At 43.3% G+C, this 26045-nt stretch overlaps 1 protein-coding gene across 1 annotated transcript in view; it reads left to right on the forward strand.

Annotated features, from left to right (window-relative positions):
• adgra1b (adhesion G protein-coupled receptor A1b) overlaps window positions 1–26045 on the forward strand; it is a 1141355-nt gene that overhangs the window by 574060 nt on the left and 541250 nt on the right. The window contains exons 13-14 of the mRNA XM_085994744.1: window positions 11759–11966; window positions 12900–13108. Coding sequence (XP_085850870.1) covers window positions 11759–11966; window positions 12900–13108 — 417 coding nt within the window. The remainder of the gene's footprint in view (window positions 1–11758; window positions 11967–12899; window positions 13109–26045) is intronic.

The following is a 26045-nucleotide window of genomic DNA, read 5'->3' on the forward strand; positions in this document are numbered from 1 at the left end:
GCAGGGAGGTTCTCTTCCCTTCCCATGGGTGGAAGAGAGCTCCCCAGGAGACCAACGCAGCCTGGTTGCACGTTACACAGGAGGGCACAAGCAGAGATGTTGTCAGGAGGACCAAGCTGCAGTGGTGCAAACCTTTCAATGATCTCAGTAGATCACAAAACGTTACTGCAAAGCCACACTCAACCTCATCCTGCTGTGCCACTCATCACATCCCCATCACTCTGCCTTTCCTCCCATACTCCTGCATATCCTTACTCACTTACCTTGCACCTCCACCCACCCTCTCTATCTACATTATCACTTCCCCATCTCACTAGCCACCCCTCACACACACCCTCATCCTAGTCCAATCATACCAACTAACAACACACAAGGGTAGGCACTTGGGTGTGTTACGCAATGTTCGTGTAAATTTTCTGCTAATGTGTTGTCAAACATTGAAATCTTTATTTTCAGCACTTTGCCTCATTGTACAGATCTGTGTTCACCTTTGGAAAGGTCTTTGTGAGGTGAGACATAACTCCGCCCCCCCCCCCCACAATGGTGATGAGTGTGAAAGGAATGGCTTGGTCATTGTAGGAATGTCTTATGGTGCTGGTGTGGGGTGGTGCCAAACTGGCGCATCATGTGGCAGCCAGGGTGTACAGCGTCAAGTGAAGTAAATATGGCCATGGTGATGACATTGCTGGCCTCCCGGGCAGCAGTGTTGTCGGGTGCTGATGCCCTGTGTCCTGTGAAGCATCAGGTAATTGCGGAGAAGGTATGTGTTGCTGTTGGTGATGTTGGTGTGCCTGGTGATGTTGGTGTTGGGGCTGATCGTGGAGGGATTCAGAGGACCAAGGTGAGATTTTTTCAAGGGCACCGATGTTGCTGGAATAGATGGCAGCTGAAGTTGAGATGGCAGAAGTGATCTGTCAGTGGTGAGAGAGCTTGCTCCAAGGAGGTGACAGTGCATATAGATTAACTTACAGCCTCCAGACAGATCAAATCTGTCACCCAAATCCTGAAATCAGACACCTCTGACATTTGAAAGTGAACAGATGTGAGATTTCAGCTTTTATACTGCAGTTGCAGCTGGGAACTATGCAGCTCGCTGCTGCTCCCGACATACTTACCTGACGTGATCTCCGAACGTCATGAAACCCATTTAAAATGCAGGAGAATAGGAAAAGGCTGTCCAAATAGCAATTAACAAGCACTTAACAAGGAGTTAAGTGCCTTAAATCCCTCGCCCGCCGCTTGGTGTCGGGTCTGTTCTGAGATCGCAAACCCGACACTCTTGAAACTCACACACAGGCGGGATCGCGGCGGGTTGACAACCTGCCGTCAATCATTTTGAATTTAACAGCTGACCCGCCTCCGAACCCGCCCTCTGAGTGCTGGCAAAATCGCAGCCCCTGAGGCTGTGAAAGGCACTGTATAAATGGAAGTCTTTCCTTCTTCCTTTACTGTGCCTGTGCCGGCTCTTTAAAAAAGCTGCCCAATTAGTCCAATTTCCCTACAGCCATTTCAAGTATATACCCAATTCCCTTTTGAATGTTATTGGTGCAGTGGTCCTGAAAATGGTGCAGCGAGCTACTACTGAGGCCCTAAACACATCATCTGGGACGTAAAACAAATGTAGATTTGAAAGTAGAGTTGCACCACCTCTTTGGTACCACAACTAATTGTCACTGGTGTTTTTATTGTTTATAAGTGAAATTATTCTACAATTGCATTAGTTTAGTCTTATCCAGCAGTTCTTTGCCAGGCTCCATTTATCAAGCTTGAGCCTGGACTGAGTCTGCACTGTTCTGGGAAAGCCCGGACTGTCTGGCGTTGGCATGGACTCGTACTGTATCATAAAAATGTTAGAACTGCCTCGAGATACAAAATTAAGTAACTGATTGCCTCTCTGAAAACTTCAACTTCTGAATCGGAGCAAAATATAATGATGTCATACTTATGTATTCTGTACCTAAATTATTCAGTGTGTAAGATATGAAAACTAGGAATGGACATGATATATTTGTGCACAGTACCAAAGTAAGAGGGAATAACAGAAAAAAGTTACGAAAAGTACCTGCCAACGTCTGCATCACTGCCATTTTGGTGGGGACTCTGAAATGGGCAGCATGGAAATAGGCGGGAGCCTCATTGACACATTTCAAGCCAGGAATTTGGGTCCTATGATGTCAAAAGTAGCCTAATGCAATTTTGAGGTACCAATGGGTGGAACCTGCACCACGCACACTCCGCCTATTGGTACTTGGAGTTGACCAGCCCAACCAGCAATCGTTAAAGGGACCACTGCTGGCCGCTCAAAGAAAGTTCTTTAAAAAAAGGGTTTGTAATGTATTTTTTTGTGAGGTTAGGAGAAGCATTAATGCTCCTCCTGGCCCCACAAAATCAACCTTTCCCCCACCCCATGCTTAACCCGCCTTGGTCTTCCCCCAGGATCACCAGCAGAATGCTACCGAGGCCTGATCATGAAAATAGGTGTTGGACCGCTTCCATCGGGCTCATTCTGCCCACCTCGCCCTGATGGAAACGGTCACATAAAGATCTACCCCATTATTCTTAAACTGACACAGCAGATTGAACATTGTTGTCATGACAGAAGTTCTATTGAGGCAACCTTTGATCTGATGTAATAGGAAAGGATGGATAGATGTGAGTCACTTTGAATTATGTCACAAAGTGTGTAGATCTCCATCTCACTGCACTCTAACAACGTAAATAGATAGCTGAAAACTGTGGGTGTATTTACCCAGATTCTGCCAAAACCAATGTTGCCGATGGTTTTCAAAGTACACTGCTGTATCGTAAATTTCAATAAAACAGGATAAATATTGATTTTTATTGATGGCTTATATTAATATGAAAGTTGACAATCACTTGACATGTATGAAAGTTATGCAAGACAAATGAGGATGATTAATGACTAGCACTGGATGTAGTGGCAAGGTATATTTTCCTAATATAACTACAATTCAGAACTTGAAATCATTAATATTTGCTCATGTAATGTCCTGTGGGTTGATAGCTTCATACAATAATGAAGGATCAAATTGGGATAATATTTGCCAGACCCACTCAGGAATCATGTCGTAAAATTTGTCTTGTGCAGTAACACTAAATGGGTGAGAGCGAATCGGCAGCTCGTTTCACACCGCCCAATTTTCTTTCCCATTGATTCGCTATCGCCCATTTTGTGCAATTGCCCACGACAAATTTCACCCCTGATTCCTGCATTAAATCAGCTGATCTGAAATAGCTTTTGTTTGCTTGAAGCCACCCTTATTGTTACAGCTCCCGTTCTATTGATGAAGCTGGAGAGGCAGCAAATACGGGGTGACAGTTTGGAACAGCCCAAGGTATTACTATGACGCATTTTGCCACCTCATCTGATCACTGTAAAAAAAAAGAACAAATTTGACGAGAAAGCAGTAAACAGGAAGCGGTTGAAGCTTCGTCAGATAAAGCCCATCTGTTTCTCTGAACGAAAGGTTCTTTTATTGTTTTGTTATTTTCCTTGAAGAGGAGCATTCTGTGCTTCAGTTTGGCTTATTAGAATACCTAACACATTTGTCAAATAGCAGTCTACATTTGAATTACAACAATTGATGGAGAAACATTTAGCTAAAAATGGCCAGTTTACAGCAAGGACTTGCTGTGAGGGAAAATGAAACCAACATAAGCATATTTCACAGTGTTGAAAGAGACTGTTTTATTATTTTAATAAAAGCAATGATATAATTTACGTTTCCAAATCAAATTTAAATTTAACAATCCTAGAAAATATATTTGACATTTCTATACATCATTTTTTTAAATGAGGGTATTAAAATTCTTTTATTATACAAGCCAGTTCTAATCTTGGTAGTAGAAATCAAAAATGTTCTTCTTTGCTCAGTCTTAGTGTAATGCAGATGACGGTATTTGTTCAATATAGTTTCAACATTCATTCGACCTTTCATTGGATGTTTTAGCAGCATAAGCTGCTGCCATACCATTGTACAATTTAAGGAATAGGATAACACAGTAGAATTGAACTCTCTCCTTAAAGGATGCCACATTTATTTGAGGAAGCAATGATGGGTGTCCAGTGTTTCATGCAAAATTATTTAATTATTTTTATATATAGGGGGCGATTTTGTGACTGGGGGTGAGTTGGAGGCGGGTCTGCTGCTTGTCGGGTTTCAGTCCCGCCTCCATCGATTTGTGGTCAACCTACGCTATTTTCCCTTGATTGACCTTGTTAAGCCCACTCAGCAGGCTTAGCAGGCCAATCAAGAGAAAGCCAGTTGCAGAGCACGTCAACGTATGACGTTTCATCTGTCAAAAATTTTTGACAGATGAATTGTCATCGTTTGACAGCTCTGTGAAGCTGTCAAACACTGACAATCTCTGCAGTTTGATGAGGTCTTGCATACAAGACCTCATCAACCTTCTTTCTTTAACAGAAATTAGATGTTTGTTGGATCTGAGAATGCAAAGGCCATCTCTCATCTGCAACATGGAGGTCCGGGACTCTCTGCATAGAAATCGACTGAAGCCTGCAGGAAGAAACAAAGGTAAGTACACTTTTAAAAACACTTTGCACTTACTTCAGCTACTCACCTCTCCACTCTTGCGCCCATCACTTACCTTCACACCACACTTTTGCAGCACCCCGACCCCCGCAGACCCAGTACTCGCCTCGCTGAGCTGGTGGGTTTTGGAGCCTTCGGGAAGCCCGCACTTGTGAGGGCAAAAAGGGGCTAATCCTATTTTCTGCCTGTTAACTACCTGTTAACAGGCAGTTAATAGGCTTTAATCCCTTCCCGCCCCCAAGGAGACGGGACCCGGTGCGGGTTGGCTACCCGCCTCCTGGGAAGATGGCATGGAGGCGGGTTGGGGGCGGGTTTGCCACCCGCCCCCAAATTCTGCCATTTTCCCGGCAGTTCCGCCTCCAAACCCGCCTCCCCAGGGCTGGCAAAATCGCCCCCATAATTTCCAATCAGTTTGCTTTGCTCCACACTGAAGTTTGATAACATTTGGTATAAGAAAAACATTATAAAAGTGTTCATAGAATCATAGAAACTTACAGCACAGAAGGAGGCCATTTGACCCGCCATGCCTGTGCTGGCTCTTTGAAAGAGCAGTCGTACTTAGTCCCACATCCCCGCTTCTTGTCCGTAGCCCTGTAAGTTCCTCATCCTCAAGTACCTGTCCAACTCCCTTTTAAAATTATTTATGGAATCAGCTTCCACCAGCTTTTCAGGTAGAGTGTTCCAGATCCCTACAACTCTCCAAGTGGAAAAAAAAACTTCTCCTCTCCCCTCTAGATCTTTTTCCAATGATTTTGAATCCATGACCTCTAGTTATTGACCCATTCGCCAGAGGGAATATTTTTTTCCCCATTACCTCTATCAAAACCTCTCATGTTATTTATTCTTAGAGAGATATTCCTTTAGCTATGAAATAAGAACAGTCTGAATTCATTTTGGTGCTTAGTACTGATTTACCATTTAAACTAACCCATTATTAGTTTTTATATTAAGGCCTGTTCTAAAGTAAATTATTAATAATTAGTTTAGTTTAGCATTAATGTAGGTAGCATTGTGCCATGCCACAATGGAGCTTTAGCAGTACCATGCAGTAGTAAGATCTGATTTTGATTGGTGAATCTTCATAGAGTGAATTCCTAATCTCAGCTATCAGGATAGATACCAAACACAGCTTAACCCCAAAGACAGAAGGAAACTCAAAGGGCAAAGAATCTGCTGCTGCCCTGCAACCACTATTATCCACTGGTTACAAAAGCCTGGAGCAGGTCATTTGCTTGCTTTTTTGAGCAGACTATGGTGTGTGATATAGGCAGACCTAAATAAATGAAGGGGAGAAAATATAAATGCTTTTTTAAAATGATTTTTTTCTGCTTAATAGCAGGTTAACACTACATTACTGCTTTTGTTGCTGCCAAGCTTTGTGAACCTTTGTATTTGCACTGTGCAAGGCTGCAGTGACTGTTTATAGTTTGTTTTTATTCGTTCACGGGAAGTTAGGGAAATTGATGGGATTGAGGGCTGATAAATCCCCAGGGCCTGATAATCTACATCCTAGGGTACTTAAGGAAGTGGCCCTAGAAATAGTAGATGCATTGCTGGTCATCTTCCAAAATTCGATAGACTCTGGAACAGTGCCCATGGATTGGAGGGTAGTTAATGTTACCCCACTGTTCAAAAAGGGTGGTAGAGAGAAAATGGGGAATTACAGACCGGTAAGCCTGACATCGGTAGTGGGGAAAATGCTAGAGTCCATTATAAAGGATGTAATAGCAGAGCACTTGGAAAAAAGTGACCGGATTGGACAAAGTCAACATGGCTTTACAAAAGGTAAATCATGCTTGACTAATCTACTGGAATTTTTTGAGGATGTAACTGGTAAAATAGATAAGGGAGAACCAGTGGATGTGGTGTATTTGGATTTTCAAAAGGCTTTCGATAAGGTCCCACATAAGAGATTAGCGTGTAAAATTAAGGCACATGGGATTGGGGTCAAGGTATTGACTTGGATAGAGAACTGGTTGGCAGACAGAAAGCAAAGAGTTGGAATAAACGGGTCTTTTTCCGAGTGGCAGGCAGTGACTAGTGGGGTACCGCAGGGATCGGTCCTTGGACCCCAGCTATTCACAATATATATTAATGATCTGGACGAGGGAACTAGATGTAATATCTCCAAGTTTGCAGACGACACAAAGCTGGGTGGGCGTGTGTGCTGTGAGGAGGATGCCGAGAAACTCCAGTATGATTTGGACAGATTGGGTGATTGGGCAGAAGCATGGCAGATGCAATATAACGTGGATAAATGCGAGGTTATCCACTTTGGTGTCAAAAACAGGCAGGCAGATTATTATCTAAATGGCAATAGATTGGGAGAAGGGGAAGTGCAACGAGACCTGGGTGTCCTTGTGCACCAGTCACTGAAAGTAAGCATGCAGGTGCAGCAGGCGGTTAAGAAGGCAAATGGTATGTTGGCCTTCGTAGCGAGAGGGTTTGAGTACAGGAACAAGGATGTCTTGCTGCAGTTGTACAGGGCCTTGGTGAGGCCACATCTTGAGTATTGTGTGCAGTTTTGGTCGCCTTATCTGAGGAAGGATGTTCTTGCCATGGAAGGAGTGCAGCAAAGATTCACCAGACTGATACCTGGGATGGCAGGAATGACATATGAGGAGAGATTGGGTCGATTGGGCTTGTACTTGCTGGAGTTTAGAAGAATGAGAGGGGATCTCATCGAAACTTATAAAATTCTAACAGGACTAGACAGACTAGATGCTGGAAGGATGTTCCTGATGGTCGGGGAGTCCAGAACCAGGGGTCACTGTCTAAGGATAAGGGGTAAGCCATTTAGGACAGGGATGAGGAGGAATTTCTTCACCCAGAGAGTGGTGAACCTGTGGAATTCTCTGCCAAAGAAGGCAGTAGAGGCCAATTCATTAAATATATTCAAGAAGGAGTTGGATATATTTCTTAAAGCTAAATGGATCAAGGGATATGGAGAGAAGGCAGGAACAGGGTACTGAATTTGGATGATCAGCCATGATCTCATTGAATGGCAGAGCAGGCTCGAGGGGCCGAATGGCCTACTCCTGCTCCTATCTTCTATGTTTCTATGTGGGCATCGCTGGAAAGGCCAGCATTTATTGCCCTTGAGAAGGTGGTGGTGAGCCGCCGCCTTGAACCGCTGCAGTCCATGTGGTGAAGGTACTCCCATATTGCTGTTAGGGAGGGAGTTCCAGGATTTTGACCCAGTGGAGAGAAGAATGCTCGGAAAGGAGCTTATCGCATTTTTCAAGCCTCTAATGGGTATAGATGAAATGAACTCTGTAACCAGGGGGTAGGGACTTAGCCTGAGAAGCTGGAAGGTGTTCTAATAGTTCAGACAGAGCGTGTTGAATGCATGGAATAGAGTACTCAAGGAGACATTGGAGGTTGATGCTAGCAGCAAATTAAAAAGGGAGCTAGATAGTTTTTTAGTGAAAGAAGTAATTGAGTACAAGAGATATGCTGGAGTGCTTTCTGAACATTGGGACTGGTCAGATAGACAACCATGTAAGTTCCTATTTTCCTAAATAATCAGTGGTTACAGGTTTGGTGCCTCTAATGCCGGTACTGGTAAAGATATGTGGAAATCAGTCTGGACTTTCTCCCCTCCTTGCCAGAAAAAAAAATCATCCAAACTGTTGTTGCTAATTTTTTTATGTGGACAAAATCACCCAGAGGCTGATTCAAATCGCTACAAATTGGTTTTATACCAACAAATGTTATAAGGAAAGACAAACAGTCTAAGAGAAAAATGCACCAACATTTCTGCCTGAAGTTATACAGTGAGTCACTGTGTATACTGACAATGGTGTCGCTGCCATTCTAACCATTATTTTTCATTTAATGTGATCTTAGAGACCCCAAATAATGGCAGTTTCCAGCAGATCCTTGAATACATTGACAAGATGATGGTTGGGGATATATTTCACTTTTAATGATTGTAATTATACTTCAAAAGTTATTTTAAATCCATCAAAGAATCCCTTTTAAATATAATAACCTGTCTCTGCTACAAACTGATTATTTTGAACTTATTCTCATCTCGTTCAGTTGCTGCACTTGCCTTAAACTGAACTGTACTTAACATTTTATTACAATGGGTTGTGAGGTCTAAAGAGGTGCAATTTTTGACATGACATATTATTAATGACCTGTAATAGTACTTGGCAGGAGAAGTGTACAGCGTGTCCAAAACAATATGATATAGATGCATGATGAAGGAATTACTAGATGCAGGATCAACAGATAGCAAACTGGGGAATGGGAATCCACATTTATGTTTCTGTTACATTAATATAGTTCCTTTAATTGTTTTGTTATAACTGTGATACAAACTTAACATTTATGTAAAGCAACATGTATTAGAAGCAAGGGAAAACAACAATTACTATTTTCTACAAAGCTATTGAATTATAAATTGTGCATTTAAACCGCTTGTTTTGCATCATGGGTTTATAAAGCTGCATAGCGAGGATTATTCTCTTACCTCAAGATGTGTTATATTTTTCTGGCTGGATGGTGTATTGGAAATGGCCTGCACAAATTCAAATTGATACTGTATATAGGAGGCAGCTGGTTGTCATGGGAGCAGTACTGCAGATTCCAATTCCTGCTTCTGAGTAATGCTAACAGAAAAATGATGCTGAAGACATTATGGGTGAACAAATATTATCTGCTTACATTTTCAATGTCATTTTGCTTTATATACAGCACACCTGAATACTGATGTGTGTCTGATTACTGATATGTCTTATCACAAAACCAAATATGATTAATGCATACCTGTTCCACATAAACTAAATGCGTTGTTTCATTAATTTAATAAAATCGTAAATCTCCCTGAATTTTCAACTTGAAAAGAATCTCAGGAAAATTTTACAGAATCTCCATCCCAATATACAGTGGGTTGCTTCAATAGTGCAATCGTAATTATGATTTAATAAGCATACAATAATAGTCACCAGAAAATAATGCAGAGTTTAATCACTTTGTACATAAAGATATTTCAAAGAATATTGCATCAAATTGAAAACCTTATTCCAGAATTTATATTTTTGAAACATCAGCCAATGATGTGGTCTAATAATTTCAGCGTTCTATGCTAGAATATTTATTTAGAATGTTCAAATCGTATGCCAAAACACCCAAGCGCATTAGTGAATCAGCATTCAGATAGCATTCCCTCGGGTGCCTGAGCAGTCAAAACAAGGCATCAATGAGTTTCTGCCTCCAGATTCATTTTCACAGGGCTGGTTATGCACTGTGTGAAGATTGTGTGCATGTTCATCATTTGCTGTGGACATTCGACCACACCAGAGGAGATCTGTACAGCCAGGAGGGGCTGGGTTGCACTGGCCATGTGGTAAGACCACTGCTATCAAAAGTGACATTTTTGGGGCTTCATTTACCATGGATGGGGTCTAGTTGCCAGCTACCCCATTATAGAATTTGAATCTAAGTTGATGGGAGGAGTGAACTGGTTCGTGTGTGGAGGCATCCCTGTTGAGGAACAAGTACCAGTGCTGATGTTGCTGACTGTAATCCTGTGATCTGTTGTGCATCAGGGAGCAGAGTTGTTGTTTGTCCTGCATCAAATTTTTTAAGTCCAAGAACAACAAGGGACCTGGAAAAGTTGCCTTTTCAAATCGGCACCTGTATAGTGCAGTTGAACTTGGTACTCCGGGAGAATTTGCTGGATATGCTAATCTAACTCTGACCATTCACCTGGTATCTGGAAACAGCTTCCCTTCTGAGATATAATAAAACCTGAAATTCTGGCAAACAACTGCTTAACCATAACATTTCATGGTGTTACCGGCGTAACACTTTCAGTAACATTCCTGGCTAATGTGGTGTTGGCTTCACTACTGATTGCTTTTCTGTGGAGTGGGCCACATCCATCCCCTTTCTGTTTTCAGTTGGTGGGTCGGTGGTGGGGGCAGTACCTGGAGTTGTTGTTGTTGACAGCGTCAATTGCACAGAGTGTAGCCTGCAGTTTCGGGTTCCTGCTTGTTTTCTTCAGATTACCATGGTGGATCGTCTCTGAATTAACATTTATATTTAAAATTAAAAGATTGCAAACTTGCTTCATATTTACTTTTATTTTGCTGGCTTCTGACTCCATAGCTGGAGACAAATGAGGAGAGGGGCTGGTTGGCTTTTGACATACACCAGAGTGGGGTAGGAACAGGGCGCAGTGCATCCACTGTTTAATATAATTGATATGAAGCATCGCACCTGCTGGGACATTGGCCGAGTAGAGTCAATGGCTGTTCCCGGTCTTCGCTTCTGTTTTCCTCTTTTGGCATTTGCTGCACAGTGTGCCTCTACCTCTACCTGGCCTGAAGCAATGTTCCGTCTCCAAATATTACATCTGCTGCGAAGGTTTTATGAAATCACCATTCTGATTTATAATTGCACATACAGTAAATGCCACTGAAGTTGCTGTTGTTAATGACAGATAATGTATAATATTGTGGACAAAGGTTTAAATGAAACTTTAGTTTGAAGTTTATTTCCAAGGGCTTTGCCAAATCAGCAAATAAAAAAAAATAGAGTTTTGGGCAGTGAGAATATTACATTAGCTTCCTAATGAGGGTATGTTGTGAGTTACTGACGGCTTTTGATTCTGATGTGTGATTAATGTGGCAGATGACAAACCCAAATGAATAATTGTCATTTAAGAGGAATAAAGGAAAGTAGTGTTGCCTATGTGAAGACAATCTAGAATTAAACTACTTAAATATGTTTTCTCTCTGTGCTTACTTTGATTAGGCATTTTATTTCACTGCCAATTCTTATTATTTGAGAACAAACACTTCAATGCAATCTTTTAGAAATTCATTCTGTATGTGAGTTGTCTGATTCTGTTGCAAGTGAAGGGTAAAAACCTGGTAGGTTGTCTCTTTAAATAAGATCTGCAGTGTTGATGTAACCCTCTAGCATGGATGGTAGGAACCATTCTCACCTCTGCAGCAGGGAGCTTGACCAGAAAGGCTCTCTCAGGCAATTGAAATGTGCTGTTTGTTAAAATGCACTGAATTATAGCAATTCCCCTGGTTATGACTCCTTTTTTTGGTAGCTTCCAATCTGTCGGTAAAAGAGACAGTTCATATGCATTGCTGTAAAGGAAAATATTGAAAACAACAATGTTGTGACTCACATCTTTTCCTCTTTCTTTAATTCTACAGAACACCATAGCAGTGGCATCAGTTCAGTTGCCACCAGCAATTTTCACTCATTTCCTAGCCTTGCACTCTGTTGACAACTCATCTTGCAAGCTGCAATTTATTGTATTCCGGAATGGAAAACTCTTTCCCAGTACAGGTAACTCATCAAACCTTGCCGATGATGGGAAACGCAAGTGTGTTTCGACTCCAGTTGTCTTTATCAAAATAGGTAAGATCCTCTTTAAATTTGAAAATGTAAATATTTCTGATAGTTTAAATAATATGCACAAGATTGCTAAATAGCATGTCTGTTTAACATCTGATGTAGGTTTTTATTTTACTTTGAGAGACAATGAAAATGAGCAGATTCATGAGCAGTTTCTCTGTTTGCAGTAGGTTGCTTTTCAAACCATTTGCAAAATGTAGCATTTGATTCAAATAATACTGGTTGTGTTGCTGACCTTCAATTTGTTGCTACATATGGATGTAAAAGGGAGATTTGTGTCTAATAGCTGCATCATAATCTCTAATGTCAGTTTCTATAGTTCTCCGTGATTACTATATCTAATTATGTAACTTATTCAAACAAGTCCATCCGTTCTGAAATTGTATCTATTTTATGCCCATCATTCAGGCTGTATTCCAATATAGAATGTAATGCATGGCATGTAATCAGGCATACACAGCATGCATTGCTAAAAATGATTTTTGTACTGCATTCTATTTTTTAAATTACCCAATTACAGAAAGAATTTTGTTATGCGGGGGATCAGGAACACTCAGAATACACAGTTGACTTTAATTTGCATAAAGCATAAATGCATATGTCGAGGATAATGTAAACAAGGGTTAAAGAAAAATTGCCGGTGTCTGTCCTGCTGAAATGCTAGCGCGGCTTTATTCTGATTCATTATAATAAGTTTTCATTTCTTTATAATGTATTCTAACAGAATGCTTTGTGAAAGACAGAGTTAGCAGTTTCATTTTCTGCAATTATATTACAATTCATAATTTGTGCTGGAAGTTTTTATTGTGATATTTAAGCACAAAAGTAATTTTTTAACCTTCGATTCTTGCAGTTCAAAACCTTCCAGATCTGTGTCCATAGTATTCAGCTATAAGCTTTTCCACTCCATTTACCTAATTCAATTTGCTTCTGCAGATGGGTGCAGCTTCGGGAACCTCACTAAACCCATTACCGTTGTTCTGAGGCACTTCGCACTGGGTGCAGATCCCACTGCAGCATATTGGGATTTTGACCTTTTGGATGGGCACGGTGGTTGGCATGCTAAAGGGTGCCATATAACAGGCTCTGCAAGCAATATTACCACCATTCAATGTATGCACTTCGGTAACTTTGCAGTACTAATGGTGAGTACATGTCTGAACATTGAATAGAAAGTTATGTTTGGCAACAAACCATCACATTTCCTTTAACTCATCCTTAATAAGGACTAAAATATTTTACAATCCATCTCATAAAGAGACGTCCGAGAATAAGCCAGCAACATTTTATAGGCATCATTAAATATAAATAATTCAACATCATTTTTTGCAGACTGCAGTGGTCCAGTATATTGCAGATGAACATTTAAGTGTGGCATCATAAATTGTAGTTGAAGAAATTAAAATAGTAAAAATAACAGGATAACTTGATTTATTTGTAATATAAATCCTGCCTGGTATATGTGTTGATGTTTGGTGTTCAATGTTGTATTCCTGAAAGGGTTTCTGTTTCTGCATTTAATGTGTGTTGTATAGACTATTCTAATCGGGCATGAGACAGATGCAGAGTTAAATAGAATATTATTTTTAAAAGCCAGAGAAGAAACAAGGGCATTCAGTCCTAATTTTCCACAGCAGTAGTTGCCATTTTATTGTAACACCCATGCTTGGATTTATAATTTGTTTACTGATGTCACTGCCTGTAATATATATTTGACATTCTTTCCCACAATAAACACTGCATGGTGTTAAAGATGAAATCATTAGCTACTGTAGAGTGCTACGAGATGTGTCTTAAAATGTTGCCAAAATGTCACCAGCATATTCCAATTCATTTCAGTGGCTTTGTGTATCCAGTGGCATTCTCTTTCATTTCTGTTCAGACTTGCATTCCACATCACAAGCAATATACAATATGCATATAAATTGAGCATCAACCCTGTCAGAGAAAGAATGGGTGTGACAAATCTGTGAAATAGAGTACATGGTGAGATCATCAACATCAACACATACTTAACATCCCTTTCCAATAGCAACAATTTGGGAATATTGGATTTAAAAGTGCTTTATCATTTTGAACAGGAATTTTCTGATAGGTGAATTGAAGCATTAAATCCAGCTCTCACATGCTGAAATCAAATGTATTGAATTTATAAATTCATTATTTCAGCAGAATTACACCTAGATAAATAGGTTCAGCTTGTTTACATTTTGAAAGGTTTGTAATTGTGCAAATGTCAAGGTATTGGTATGTATTTGTAAAAGGCAGCTGTACTGACGACTGTGGAACAGAGGATAAGTGTGTGCGGAATACTAATCTGCTGTCAGATGGAGCACAGATGTTGGCCAATCATAGCATGGGTCTGTGACGGTCTGTAATGTAATGTGATTATTATCACTCACCAAGGCATAAATCATTCCTCTTTGAAAATATTTTGAGTTTCTTCTAAAGCTCTTGGACATCATCCAAAGTGGGAATATTTAGTTGAATGCCGTAATAGTAATTTGACTACATTTCCCTCAGAATTAAGGTTTTCTAAAAAAAAATCCTTCAACAGCTCATCATGAGTATTATCATATTGTTCCAAACTAAGATTGTTAAATAGTCACACAATTAGGTAGTTGTCGGTATTGCATATTATGTGCTTAACTGAAAAAATCAAGAGTGCAGTTTCTATTTAGCCTATTTGGGCTGCATAGTTAATTAAGAAGTATTAAGGCATAGTAATATATTTGGGAGGGAGTTCGACATCTATCTTTTGATGAATTTTACAAGATTATGTTGACGTTGTTTTGTACTGAGAAGCTCCTTTCATAAAATCTATGCATTGACACGATGCCAGTGTATTGGTTTAATGTGAACATTCCAATAAAATATTAATAAAGAAAACAGCAAGCTGATCTGTGTAATAACAAAATATTCAAATTAGTTAAATCTGAGCACATGTTAGCACTTTAATCTTCTGCTATTCTCAGTAATTCAGGAGCACCCAAAATAGTAATATGAGTGTTTACATTGGCAACTGCAGCAAATCTGGTCATACTCTGTTGTAGGTAACTCTTCATAGGAATCTGAGTCACCTTATTCACACTCACCTTCTCAGCAAGGGACTCTGATAATGAAGACAATGCTATCAGGAGTAATTCTGATTGTAGTAAAATATAGAAAGTAAGATATGTAGTGTGACTGTCTGTGTGGAGTTTGCACATTCTCCCCGTGTTTGCGTGGGTTTCCTCCGGGTGCTCCGGTTTCCTCCCACAGTCCAAAGATGTGCGGGTTAGGTTGATTGGCCATGATAAAAACTGACCCTTAGTGTTAGGGGGGATTAAATACGTGGGGTTACGGGGATAGGGCTTGGGTGGGATGGCTGTCGGTGTAGGGACCGGGTGCTAGGGTTTGGATGATCAGCCATGATCTCGTTGAATGGCAGAGCAGGCTCGAAGGGCCAAATGGCCTACTCCTGCTCCTATCTTCTATGTTTCTATACATATTACATGGAGGCGTGTTGTTCTGGTATGGTATTTGGAGTTGAGAGTTTGCATTGCAGTTATTGTGGTGGGAAGCTAGCATTGAATCCCTTTCTTCTCATGTGAGGTTTCATATCAATTCTTCACCAGATTTAAATTCTTGTCAGGAATCTAAGCATTTATACTGGGTTTAATATGGAGTAAAGCCTCTGTGTAAATGGGATTATAAAGTATTGTGCCTGCTGCATGGTAAGAACATTTCTGTTTCCTATGGCTTTGAACAGAATCAACTAAAGTATAAGGTTTGTAGAACAACAGGATTGATCACATGTTCATACAAATTATTACCTTGCATCGTTTGTAACACTCTTGTTTTCACATTTGTTGGATCTGTATGATCTGTGTTATGTTTTGCAGTATTGAGATCGCAGTTGGGCTCACTGACATTCCTAATTGACAACAACTCAACCGTCTTAATTACCTCGTGAACATTGAGGCTTTGTACGCTATCGCCATGGCTCAGCAGTGGCACTCTTGCCTCTGCGTCAGATGGTTGTGGGTTCAAGTCCCACTCCAGCACCTAAGTACATAATCTAAAGTGACACCTCAGTGCAGTACTGAGGGAGTGCTGCACTGTCAGAGTTGCTGTATTTTGGATGAGGCGATAAACCAAGGCCCTGTCTGCGCTAACGCTGACGTTTAAGGTCCCATGGCACCATTCAGAGAAGGTCAGGAATGTTCCCTCGGTATCCTGGCCAACATTTATCCTTCAACCAATGTCACAAACACAGATAATCTAGTCATTTATCCCATTGCCACTTGTGGGACCTTGCTGTGCTGCTGTGTGTCCTTACACTACAACAGTGACTACCCTTCAAAAGTACTTCATTGGCTGTGAAATGCTTTGGGATGTCCTGAGATTGTGAAAGGTGCTATATAAATACAAGCTCTATCTTTCTTTCTATTTTACATTCTTTCCAGAAAGTGGATTAAATGCCCTTTTCATAGATTTCTGTAAGCTGCTAAAAAAACGGAGAGTTAATGTGATTTTGAAATGCCCGATTCCACTAAATACAATGCCCTTCATGGTAGCGACCATAAATCAGCTCTTTACAATGTACCTATAAAAATGGCATCAGAAATACGCCAATTTTGTGCCGAAACGATTGGGGAAATTTGTGTTTAGCGCAATCCATAGTTTAGGCACTAAATGAGAGTTTCATCATTCTTTTTAGCAGCTTTCACTATCTGCCCTCCCAAGTCCTGCAGGGCTCATTTGTATAGGTTCAACAGTCATTTGATGCCACTGTGAATGAAAATTTCCTGCTTTTACACCATTACTGAACTCTGGGTCATTTACACCCAGAGAAAACTGGCACAGCTGCTCCCCAGTCATCTGTTTCAGGTGGAAGTGAGGAGTTTGAGAGCTTTTCTTTGTGGATTTCTGGCTTTTCAACCTGTTTTTGTGGGTTGTGCTCACTGAAGCTAGCACTTTACCCCATCCCCTCCCCACAACAGTGCTACAGTCTCAACCCACCCCTGCTGCCCTCTCCCACCTCCTCCCCCCTCCCACCCCACTCAGAAAAACTCTGGAGAAGATATGGCCATTCTCCCTGTGCACATCTTTCTTTGTCACCTTTATGGAGGAGGAGGAGGAGGAGGAGGAGGAGGAGGAATAACAGCACGTGGAGGCAAGGAGAATAAGGCAGCATGACAGAAGACACCAGCCCACCAGGTCCTACTCTCCACAGCGTGTTTGTAGGCTGTGCCAGTTCTTCGATAACCTCTCGGAGGAGCTTTGTGTTAGAAGGGTGTGATTCTCTAAGCCTGTCATTGCACATCTGTGCGATCTTCTACATGAAGATCTACAGCCTCGCTCCACATCCAGAAATGCTCTGAATATGTGGCTATGGAAATGACCACTGCCCTCATTTGTCTTGGCTCCGGATCCCACAAGCAGCCACAGGGGATCTGCGTAACACCAGCCAGGGAGCGGTCATGGTAGCCTTTCGACAGGTCACAGATGCGCTCTTCCACAGAGCAGCAGAGTTTATCAACTTTGGCATCACATCCAAGGGGCAGAGAGGGAGAGCCAGGGAATTCTACCAGTTAGCTGGATTTCCCAAGGTGCAGGGAGCCATAGATGACACACACATTGCATTAAAGGTGCCAATACAACAGTCTTTGCCATATGTGAACAAGAAGAGGTTCCATTCACTAAATGTACAGATTGTCTGCAACGCCAACCAGAAGAGCCCGAGATCAGGCATACCCCCTCATGCCCCCTCATGCCCACTACACAGGAAGCTGCCATGATGCATTTACTCTTCAACACTCTTCCATGAGGACAACCATGTGAATGGATGGATCCTAGGAGACTATGCATACCCCGCTACTGCCGTGACTCATGACTCCACTTTGACAACCGAGAACCCAGGCAGAGGACAGATACAACCAGGCCCATGCAGCAACAAGACTTGTGGTGGGGAGGACCATAGCAGTACTTCACTGGCTGGACAGATCTGGTGGGGTCCCAAAGGTTATCAAGGATCCTGATTGCATGCTGTACCCTACACAATTATGCACTCCAGGAAACCCAGCAGTTCAACATGAATGATGAGGAGCCAGTGGCACCCGAGGAAAGCATAATACGTTCATATTGTACTTCAATAAAAACAGATTTTTGAGTTCAAATAAATAAACATCCCAATCTTTTATTTTTTTACATCCTGATTCCCCTTTATGGCTAGATATATCTTCCTAACCCTCCTCTATTGCTTCTTCTAAGTGCCCCCCTGATGGCCAGGCTGGCAGACGGGTGCTTCCTCATACTGTACAGAGGGTCCTGGGACTGAGTTGGCCCTCATGACTTGCCAGCTGGCTCCTGACAGGGAGCTACTGCTGGCTTCATCTCTGAAGGGAGCCCTTGAGATGCCTGGAGTTGCTTGTCATGAACCGCAGGCAGGACGCTCTGAGAGGAAAGGCCGGAAGGGCTGTTTGAGTACAACAAAGTATGAGCCTTATGGTAAAATGCCTTTATGTATATATGCTGTATATAAATCTCTGCAGGTGAATTTAAAAGGTTATGCATTGCGCCTGACATCCAGGGCTTGAAATAGGTTAATGAAACCTTTGTGAAAGGCAAGGCTCATGTTCTTAAAGCACTTAAAGGTAGCTATGAGTGAGAAAATATTCATTTAGTCCCCTACCTTTATTTGTGAATTCGCTAAAGTGCATTATTCTAACTAGATTGTCTAAATACAAACACAAGCAGAAATTGTGACTGGCACTTCAGTTTAGTTCCTGTTTAGCCTAAACAGCAACATTTTAAAGGTCGCGGTGACCTAATGAGCAAAGTTACTAAGCAATACAATCCAGAAAGTCCAAGGTGCAATTTCCAGCCTTGGCTGAGATAGCTGAACTCAGCGATGGCTGCAGTTGAAGTCACTGTCTCCAGACGAGGGAGGGGAAAACTGGCCAAGATTTCTGCTCCGGATGGATATTGAATAAACCCTGCTAGAAAGTGCACATGCATGGACAACAGGCGAGAATACGCTCACACTCAACTGTGCCTGAACATCTATTTACACTCACTGCCTCGGCTCACATGGAAACAATAGACACTTGGTCAAGGTAGCACGGAGCTGTCAGCACTTGAATTCTATTCCAGTAATTCAGGGCTGTCAGGAGATGAGGAAATTTAAGAAAAGAACGTACTTTTACTTATATAGCATTTTTTTCACGTGCCTGAGAAATATCTCAAAATGCTTAACATACAATCAATTAATTTGAAATGTACTGGCTGTTGTTGTGAAGACAAGCATTTGCCACACAGCAGGATCCCACAAATTGCAATGAGATGCATCTACTTTTGGCGGTGGTTGAGAGAGAAACATTGATTAAAACATAAGGAGCTAAAGGGGAAAAATTTGGGAGAAAAGAGCATTGTTTCAGTGTAGCATGTAGATGAAGGTTTATATGGTATTTATATACAAAACATACAAGCCCAGAAATTACAGTGTGTGATATCAGCACTTAACGCAGTTATATTGCACAGCAGAATTTGCATTTAGACAGGGACACTGTGGGAGAGTCCAAAACTAGAGGCTGTAATATAAGATCGTCACTAATAAATCCAATAGGGAATTCAGGAGAAACTTCATCACTCAGAGAGTGGTGAGAATGTGGAACTAGCTCCCACATGAAATGGTTGAGGTAAATAGCATAGTATGCATTTAAGGGGAAGCTAGATAAGTACAGGAGGGTGAATAGAATAGTAGGATATGTTGATAGGGTGAGATGAAGTAAGGTGGGAGGAGGCTCGTGTGGAGCATAAACACCAGCATAGACTGGTTGTGCCAAATGGCCTGTTTCTGTGCAGTAAATTCTGAGTAATTTCTAGGCTATGCTATTTGCACAGAAGTTGGACACTAGGGGGGGGGGGCTGAAATTGGTCAAAGGCAGTCATCATTGTATGTGTTTTCACACTGTTCCCTTTGGGGAACTGTATGAAGTGGTGGAAGGATTTCTGGCCATGATTAACGCTCCTTCCGTGACCGTAACCATCTTCGTACCAGCCATTAGGGTGGTTAGTCCTATGGCGGGAGGGTTTTACGGGCTCCCACAACCCATACGAGGGGGGGGCCACCCACACCCACGGACGCAAGTATCCCGCTGGATGTCAACCCAGAATTTAGAGCCGGAGCTCCGACTCCACTTGCCGGGACTGTCTGGAGCGGGGTTCGAAACCCTACGCCTTCTGGCCCAGCGGCAGGGATGCTACCGCTACGCCAAAGGCCCACTCCCGTCAATGGCAGTGAAGTCAATGGAAAAGAGAATCGGGCAGGGTATAAAACGGGCTGCTGATTTGCTATCAGCCGCTTTGTACTACTGCCATTGACCAATTTCATTGAAATTAATAGAATGGAAACCAGATGGGTCTGTAAAGTGCGGGCGAATCCCCCTGTCAGATTACTCTCTGGCAGTGAAGACGAAAATCTACCCCGATATATCTATTGTCCCGATTTAAATGCAAACAAATACTGGCTGTTTCCTCGACAAGAGGGTCAACTCTGTTCTCAAATACCAGATGCTTCAACACCAGAGTGGTTTGTCACATTGGCGAATGCTAGCTCTTCCACTCTCGTGCACTTTCTGGAGCACATACGCAGTATACACAGGGGGTGACAGTGAGGTATAAGCCTCAGTGCTTTGCGCTCTTTATAACCAAATATTTTACACCATTTCTCATGACTCCTATTTAAGATTGTGGCCTATAGCACACATATGTAACAGCTTCATTATAAAGATCATTGTTAGGAGGACCGGGGGCAGATTTAAAATGATACGGTGGTGTGCCTATCCAAGGCAGCAATTGGGAGGTCCGTAGTGTTTTCAGGTTTGGGCCGACTAAAAAAATTTCTGCCGAGCTGCGGATGCCATACAGGCACTCTGCTGGAGCTCGCCAGTTTTGTGGCTACGTAGATCTGGGGGGGGGCGGTGTTGCGGGGGTAAGAATGGGCTGGCAGTAGGCCGTAAGATTTTAATGGGGCCTGGAGAAACACTCCTGCGCCCTCTTACCCAACAAAAATCTTTTTAAAAAACGACCTTTTCGGCAAGGCCTTCAGCGATTCCTTTAAGGATCGAAGGTTAGGCCTCACAATGCCTAGAGAAAGTGGGACTACCATGTGCTGTGCACACTCTGCCCATTTCTCCATAAAAATTGCAGAGGGATTTTATACCAGGTGTAGGATCTGGATTTGCATATTTGAACAGCCTCCTGCCTGTTTTGAGTGGGAGTGCTGGCTGCCCATTTACAGGCTTGCCTAAAAATTGATTCAGGCAGGCAAACGGATGTAACGAGGTCCCCACCAGATTTACCTCTGCTGGCTGCCTATTTTTCAGGTGAAAAATGAGCTAACAGCAGTTCAAAATCTTCCCCTTCCTCCTTCACCCTTCCCCAGCCCCAGTTACCAAAGTATAGATGGATAAGTGCATCATTGCATTTTCCAACCTTACTTATACTGTGAATTTTGTATTCACATGATCTGAAGAATAACATGAAAATGCTCAAAGTACTAAAAACCTGGCAAGATCACATAGTCTGCACAGGATGCAATGAGACACTGTGCTTGATTTAGCTATGTTTATTGCAGCAAGTTGAACGTGATAAAATGGAACTTTATATTTATGATGACAAGCAATATTAACTGATATGATCTTACAATTTTGAATATGTTTATTTTATCTTGATTGTTTTATTCCAGTGATCAGATTCTGTTTAATTTTAAAATGTTATACTGGCATGTTTAGTTCCATACTATCCACATAGTTTCATTCCTTAAAAACCATTTCTTTTATACAATTTAAATGGCTTTATTGAGGTTCAAAAGTAATTGTTTTCTGTAAGTTAACATTCCTAGGGGGAGAAATTTGGTTGGTTAGCGCCTCTCGTTAGTGCCTGGCGGGAGCGCTAATGGGGCGTTAATGAAGTAGCGCTGGGACGAGGCGAAGCCAGCGCCGCACTCCAAATCAAATCGCCCCTTAGCGCCGCTGCTAACAGTTAGCGCCTGGAGCTTTAGCGCTAGGCAGATCATGATGTCAGTGAGCATGCAATGCTCACTCAGTGCCTGATCTGCCAAATTGATTATTGTCCCCTGCCTTAGCGCCTCGCCCCGACAATGACAGGAAGAGGAGGCGTGAAGCAGGCGGATGGTGGCTAGAGGGGCGCTATTAAAAGGGATCCGTTGCAGCTGTCAGGTTAGTGCTGTTTCACTGCTTCCTTGTCAGTTTGTGATTGAATTAAACTCTTGCACAGTCATTTAAAGGTTCTTTAGTATCAGGAGTGTTGTGGCGACTAAACATTTGTTAGATTTATTCTCACAAAATTTCAAAGTGCTCCACATCGTTAGATTAATGTGGTCTGTACTGGCAGTCGACCTCACCCTCCAGGATCTATGGCGGAGGGAGCGGAGGCTGCGAGAAAGATTGGAACATGTGGCCAGAGGGAGGAGGAGGGCCATCAGGGCTCTCAACAGGAGGCCATACCCTCCGAGGGTATTCAGAGAGCACTTCTCCTCCCTCCAATTAAGTGAGCAGCAGTGTATCAGAAGGCTCCACTTCAGCAAGGATGTGGTCACTGAACTCTGCCACCTCCTGCAAACAGACCTGGAGCCTCAGATCAGGTCGACCACAACTCTCTCAGTGGCAGTCAAGGTCACTGTCACCATCAATTTCTTCGCCAGTGGTTCCTTCCAGTCTGCAACAGGAGACATAGCTAACATCTCACAGTTCGCCATCCATCGTTGCATCTGGGAGGTCACAGAGGCTCTCTACAGTAGGAGAAGGGACTAAATTTCCTTCCCCATCACCAGAGAGAAGCAGGACGAATGTGCATGTGGCTTTGCCAGCATTGCAGGCTTCTCCATGGTGCAGGGTGCCATTGACTGCACCCACGAGGCTTTGCGGGTACCACATAACAATCCTGAGATCTTCCATAACTGCAAAGGCTACCACTCACTTAATGTGCAGTTGCTGTGCGACCACACACAGCGAATCCTCAATGTGAATGCTCACTACCCTGGCAGCAGCCACGATGCCTTCATCCTGTGCCAACACGCTTCCAGCCACCATATCAAGATCGCGGCTGGCATGTTGGACACAAGCTCTCCACCTGGCTTATGACTTCCCCCCGCAACCCTAACACTCCTGCCCAGCACTCATATAATGAGAGCCATGCCACCACCAGGAACATCATTGAGCAGGCCAAAGCTGAAAAGAGAGACACCACAAAAGAATCCAAAGCCAATTAATAAATTTATCAAAAATCAGTGAACACATATTTACAACAACAATATTAACTATTCACCCTTGTGCAATCCCTTAGTGCCTCTCGTTACTGTGCCGTTGCCTACTCTAGCGCTCCTACAAAGTGTTGGCCCAGTGACTGCAGCACGGCGGGTGGAAGGCTGCTGAGTGTCCATGCGGGAGAGTTCATGTTGTCTTGCAGGATGCCCTTGCCCAGCTCTGGGCCTGGAAGGCCCAGCTGTAGACTGCACCACCTCAGTGTGGGAGGCTGTAGTCTGGGCTGGCTGGATGACAGGAAGTGACAAGGGCAATGGCGGCGTATCAGTGGTGGGAGCAGGAATGCTGTCATCCTGTGTGCTCGCTGACCTACATTGGCTCCCGGCTCAGCAGCAACTCGATTTCAAAATTCTCATCCTTGTTTTCAAATCCCTCCATGGCTTCGCCCCTTCCTATCTCTGTAATCTCCTTCAGCCCCACAACCCCCCGAGATATCTACGCTCCTCTAATTCTGCCCTCTTGAGCATCCCTGATTATAATCGCTTAACCATTGGTAGCCGTGCTTTCTGTTGCCTAGGCCCTAAGCTCTGGAATTCCATGCCTAAACCTCTCCGCCTTTCTATCCCTCTTTCCTCCTTTAAGATTCTCCTTGAAACCTACCTCTTTTACCAAGCTTTTAGTCACCTGCCCTAATTTCTCCTTATGTGGCTTGGTGTCAAATGTTTTGTCTTTTAATATTTCTGTGATGTTTTATTTCGTTAAAGGGGCCATATAAATAGAAGTTGTTGTTGTTGAGAGAGGACAGCAGCTTCCTGCTCCACTGACCTACTGGCACTCCCCCGGGGCAGCACCTCAGCATCACTACCAATCTGCTAGAGCACAGATTGCTGGCCTGTTGCGACACCGTGAAAGCCCCGGTGGACGGTGGTAGACCCATCCACGATGGCCAGAGTCAGAGCTTGCGTGGCATCAAGCTGAGACTGCATGAGAGCAGTCTGAGATTGAATGGCACCAAGCAGAGATTGCATTATAGCATTAAGACGTTGCATGGCTTCTGCCTGTGCTGCAATGAAAGTTGCAACATTGCCCATCACACACGGCATCAGGTCTGGGTCGCCACTGCCTCTCTGGGAGTCCACCATCCTTTGCAGACTGGAAATGATGGGCTCCATGGTGTGTGCAGATGTTGGAGGTGGACTCCTCCACGTTCCTTACCATTGCCGAGAGGCTCTCAGGCACCCTTGTGTGCATGCCCATCGCCTTTCTTCTAAAGGCCTCCCCATCGAGGTTCTCATATGAGTCCTGTGCAGCAGAACTCGCGTGTGAACTTGCCCTCCGGGGAGATGACTCCTGAGCTACCCTTTCTCCTGGCCTTGCTGCAGCCCACTCATCCCCAGTGCATCACCCAGTGCAGATCCTTCTACTAAACTTATCTCTAAAGAACGCATAGTGCCAGTATCTGAGCTGGTGCCTGAGGGTGAGACATGCAGTGACGCGGTGTGTTCTTCCTTCTCTTCTTCTCCTGCATCGCTCTCAACGGTACCCTCAGGAATAGGCTACTCAGGTGCTTGCTCATTATCTGAAAGCATAAAGACAGAAGAGTTGGGTTAAGGTGAGGGGAGGGGGGCAGGAAGGGAGAAAGGCATGCATGCTGAGATTAGCAAGGGCACAGAATGTACTCTGGGTGGGGGACTTCAATGTCCATCACCAAGTGCGGCTCGGTAGCACCACTACTGACCGAGCTAGCCTAGTCCTGAATGACATAGCTGCCAGTCTGGGCCTGCAGCAGGTGGTGAGAGAACCAGCACGAGGGAAAAATCTACTTGACCTCGTCCTCACCAATCTACCTGTCGCAGATGCATCTGTCCATGACAGTATTGGTAGCATTGACCACCGCACAGTCATTGTGGAAGTGAAGTCCCGTCTTCACACTGAGGATACCCTCCATCATGTTGTGTGGCACTACCACCGTACTAAATGGGATAGATTCAGAACAGATCTAGCAGCTCAAAACTGGACATCCATGAGGCGCTGTGGGCCATCAGCAGCAGCAGAATTGTACTCCACCACAATCTGTAACCTCATGGCCTGGCATATCCCTCACTCTACCATCACCATCAAGCCAGGGAACCAACCCTGGTTCAATAAGGAGTGTAGAAGAGCATGCCAGGAGCAGCACCAGGCGTATCTAAAAATGACGTGCCAACCTGGGGAAGCTGCAACACAGGACTACATGCATGCTAAAAAGTGGAAGCAGCAAGCTATAGACAGGGCTAAGCGATCTCTCAATCAACGGATCAGATCAAAGCTCTGCAGTCCTGCCACATCCAGTCGTGAATGGTGTTGCACCATTAAACAACTAACGGGAGGAGGAGGTTCCATGAATATCCTCATCCTCAATGATGGTGGAGCCCAGCATGTGAGTGCAAAAGACAAGGCTGAAGTGTTTGCAACCATCTTCAGCCAGAAGTGTCAAGTGGATGATCCATATTGGCCTACTCCTGAGGTCCCCACCATCACAGAAGCCAGTCTTCAGCCAATTCGATTCACTCCAATTGATATTAAGAAACGGCTGAGTTTACTGGATACAGCAAAGGCTATGGGCCCCGACAACATCCCGACTATCGTGCTGAAGACTTGTGCTCCAGAACTAGCCACGCCTCTAGCCAAGCTGCTCCAGTACAGCTACAACACTGGCATCTATCCGACAATGTGGAAAACTGCCCAGGTATGTCCCATCCACAAAAAGCAGGACAAATCCAATCCGGCCAATTACCGCCCCATCAGTCTACTCTCAATCATCAGCAAAGTG

This window comes from Somniosus microcephalus, chromosome 8 (assembly GCF_052327205.1).
Source record: "Somniosus microcephalus isolate GS21.2 chromosome 8, FLI_Smic_1.0, whole genome shotgun sequence".
In the NCBI taxonomy this organism is placed as follows: Eukaryota; Metazoa; Chordata; class Chondrichthyes; order Squaliformes; family Somniosidae; genus Somniosus; species Somniosus microcephalus.